Below are 3,124 nucleotides of genomic sequence, written 5' to 3'. Positions count from 1 at the left end.
TCTCGAGACACTTTACAGATAGAGTAGGTGCCAACAGTTCTAGTAGTTTCCTACAGAGCAAGCAACAGTGTAAACTGTTCTGTCTGCCTAAATTCTCTTTGATCGAGATTCCATTAAATTCTTGTGTGTAAGTCCTCAAAGTCTCCCCAGTCTTTATGTATCCAGCAGTCAAGCTGAGTTTAGAGGGGCATATTTTAACATACTATATTGGATTTATCTAAAGAGGTGGAATTTTTTTGTATTCCAAAAATAACACCAAATATACATTCTGCGCACTGCCATGACCTGCAGTGACACAGCGCCAGGAGTCACTGAATGAGGCAACTGCCTGGTAAGCGTCATAATTCAGCTATGAGTCTTCATTGGCTGCCTGGCTGGGGTGGGGTGGTGGTGTTGGTGGTGGCTTTCCTGCGTCAGAGGGTGAAGAGATACTGACAAAGATTGTCAGCGTTCCGGATTTAAACGACATTTCCCCCTGTCAAGTTATTTTGGTGTTATGAGCAATGCGCCGGACTCAGTTTAAAATAAAAGCCTTTTAAATGCTACATTGCATGTAAGGAAATAACATTGGGTTAAAGGTGAACAAGCTTTAAAAGTGACATATTTAAATAAATCAATGTCAAGCATTGCTCATGTGTATTAGGAAAATGAATTGATAAATGTTTAAAGAAGCTTTAAAGTGTTGACTAGGCTAAAGCAGTCAACCTAGGGGAAACTGCATGTTGTTTTGCTTTCTAAATGAACATTGATTGTCTTGCTAGCATTGCAGCATTGTTGTTAATTTTACACAGTGTGGCCTAGTATGGGAGGCAAAAACACAAGTAATGACAAGGACAACAAATTTTATTAACGATGGCTCGATTCCAGCAATTATTGCAATGCGATGCAGCAATTTATGTTATTTATAATACTTGCAAAGCAAAGGTAAAAAATCAACTTCCTTTGCTTTGCAGGAGGTTATAACACATCCACTGTTGATCAGTCATTGTGTGTGTGTGTCTGTGTGTCTGTGTGTATGTGTGTTTGTACAATAGGTTAGCCGGTTACATGTACTACTCACTGTATTCAGTCAGCGTTGAGTCGTCCTGCAGCACCCTGCCTTGGTAGATGAGCCTCTGCTTGTCTACTGGGATCTCCACTGATGACGCTATTTGCTCCTTCAACTGCTTCACTGTTAGCTATAGGGGAAACCCACAAACACCACCGGTCAGAAACAGAAAGAGGAAAAGAGGAGACTAAGTAAAGAAGTATTTAAATGAGGCTAGAGCATTACCTCGCCTCTGACTTTGTAGCTCCTGCTCTGGGAGTCCAGAGTCTTCACAGTGATTTTAATCATGCCGCTGGACTCGGTCATATTTCCGAATGTCTGAAATATTAACTATAAAGTTAGAGCAGTTAACTGTTTAACTTAATTAGTAATAAGTAAATTAAGCGTTAGGCAGCAAATGTTTACTAACTACATCAGGGAGTATCTTTAATATGGAAAATGGGGGGGGGGGGGGGGGGGAGACTAAGCTAGTAAACGTTAAAAACAATGGTTAATATATGTGGTGAAATAATAAAACAGCACCTGGGTTACAGACAGCTCCGGTGCCTGGCTGGTTGTTTTTAGCTTGTTAGCCAGCCAGCTAACGTAGCTAATCAGGGACGATATTCTAGTAGCTAATATCCCCCGTGACAGTCGTTGTCCACGTTTAGAAGAGGTCTCGCTTTTGATTAAAATTTTGCTGAAGTGTTCTACAATCTTGGGAATTCTATTTTAAACGAAGCTCCCGGTCAAAGTATGAGCGCAGGTTGACCCGTTAGCAAGATAGCTTACTTTTCCCAAATTAAACACTACACTGAACGCAACGTCAAAGGACCCCACTGACGTAAAGAAAATCGTCTGTTTTATGCCTGAGCGCCTTTGTGCTTTTAAAAGCTGTAACTTTGGCAAAGTGTAGGGCTATAGTTTATAATACTAATATTGACAATGACAATAATAATAACAACACATTATAGGCTATTATTAATAGTTTAGTAGCAGTAGTAGTGGCAGCATAGTATTCGTGTTGGTTGTTGTAATGGTAGTATAGTAGCCTACTTAATAATCAAAAAAACTGTATATCCTGTAGTGGACGATCGTGTTTTTTCCATTGACACACCTCCAATGACGTGAATGAAGGTGTGTGTGTGTGTGTGTGTGTGTGTGTGTGTGTGTGTGTGTGTGTGTGTGTGTGTGTGTGTGTGTGTGTGTGTTCAATAAGGAGGATCTGTCCTGACGGACAAGTTGAGACAGAAGTTAAGGTGTGGCGACAGTCATGAGGAGGATACCTATCTGCGACATTCAAGTTCCAGGGGTGGAAACTTTTTGGAACTTTTCTTGATCTCTAAGTCCATACCGCGTATCGAGTATTTTCATTGAATGCCCGCGGCCATATGGTAGGCCTAGTGTTGAAGAGGAGTGAGGTCTGAGTCCGTGCGGTGCGGTACGGTGCGGTACGGTGCGGTGCGTGCGGGTGACTGAGCCAGGAACAGATCTGGAGGCAGCAGGAGCGTCGCAGGTTGGATTTCGCTGTTTTTGGTGACCCGAAATCGGCATTGCTGGATCCCAAACCTTCAGAACATGCACATGTGGCTCATGCGTTTTGGAGGAATCTAACAATCTGCCATGGAGAACGCTTAAAAACTGCTGGAGGAAGAGGTAAATATACATGGCGTTGGCATTCTGAATGTCTTAGCGAGTCTTATCAGTTTGTTTTTCCCAGTGCAGTGGTGAGTAAAGGTCTGTGGGCCGGCTGTTTACTAAGCAATATATAAATGGTATAATAAAAATGGCACAGCATTCAGGACCACTTCCTTATAAATTGACAGTTCGGCTCTTAAGTCCTGTGATATATAGACCTATAAGTCTATTTATGGGCCTTACTCTCAATTATATTTTTGACTTTGGTCTATGCATTTACGGAGACCCCAGTTCCACCAGAAAAAGACAAATTAGTTAATTAAAATTAAAATAGGCTACTCATCATGAGGCAAAATTTGGGTTAAATGTCTCAAAATCCTGACTTACAGAGGTATTCCCAGCTAACAATTTTTGGTTCCCAGAACGTTCTGGGAACGTTTGTTTTTGGTTGCGGGAACG

The 3,124-nt window shown here is 41.6% G+C and overlaps 2 protein-coding genes across 5 annotated transcripts in view; one reads left to right on the top strand and one right to left on the bottom strand.

Annotated features, from left to right (window-relative positions):
• Positions 1–1,852, bottom strand: part of bag6l (BCL2 associated athanogene 6, like) — a 32,218-nt gene extending 30,366 nt beyond the window's left edge. For both annotated transcript variants that reach the window (XM_032534858.1, XM_032534859.1), the window contains exons 1-3: positions 1,571–1,852; positions 1,274–1,366; positions 1,061–1,178 (exon numbers count right to left, since the gene is read on the bottom strand). In XM_032534858.1, coding sequence (XP_032390749.1) covers positions 1,061–1,178; positions 1,274–1,354 — 199 coding nt within the window. In that variant the 5' untranslated portion in view covers positions 1,355–1,366; positions 1,571–1,852. The remainder of the gene's footprint in view (positions 1–1,060; positions 1,179–1,273; positions 1,367–1,570) is intronic.
• A 365-nt stretch (positions 1,853–2,217) lies between these two features.
• Positions 2,218–3,124, top strand: part of si:ch211-152p11.4 (regulator of G-protein signaling 3) — a 15,894-nt gene continuing 14,987 nt past the window's right edge. For 2 of the 3 annotated variants that reach the window (XM_032534861.1, XM_032534860.1), the window contains exon 1: positions 2,223–2,683. The gene's annotated coding sequence lies outside the window, so the exon portion shown is untranslated. Of the gene's footprint in view, positions 2,684–3,124 lie in introns of all 3 variants that reach the window. The other variant, XM_032534862.1, reaches the window with a different exon arrangement.

This window comes from Etheostoma spectabile, chromosome 14 (genome assembly GCF_008692095.1).
Source record: "Etheostoma spectabile isolate EspeVRDwgs_2016 chromosome 14, UIUC_Espe_1.0, whole genome shotgun sequence".
Classification (NCBI taxonomy): domain Eukaryota; kingdom Metazoa; phylum Chordata; class Actinopteri; order Perciformes; family Percidae; genus Etheostoma; species Etheostoma spectabile.
The sequence above is the reverse complement of the archived record's forward strand: the minus strand, read 5'-3'. Positions and strand labels throughout refer to the sequence as shown.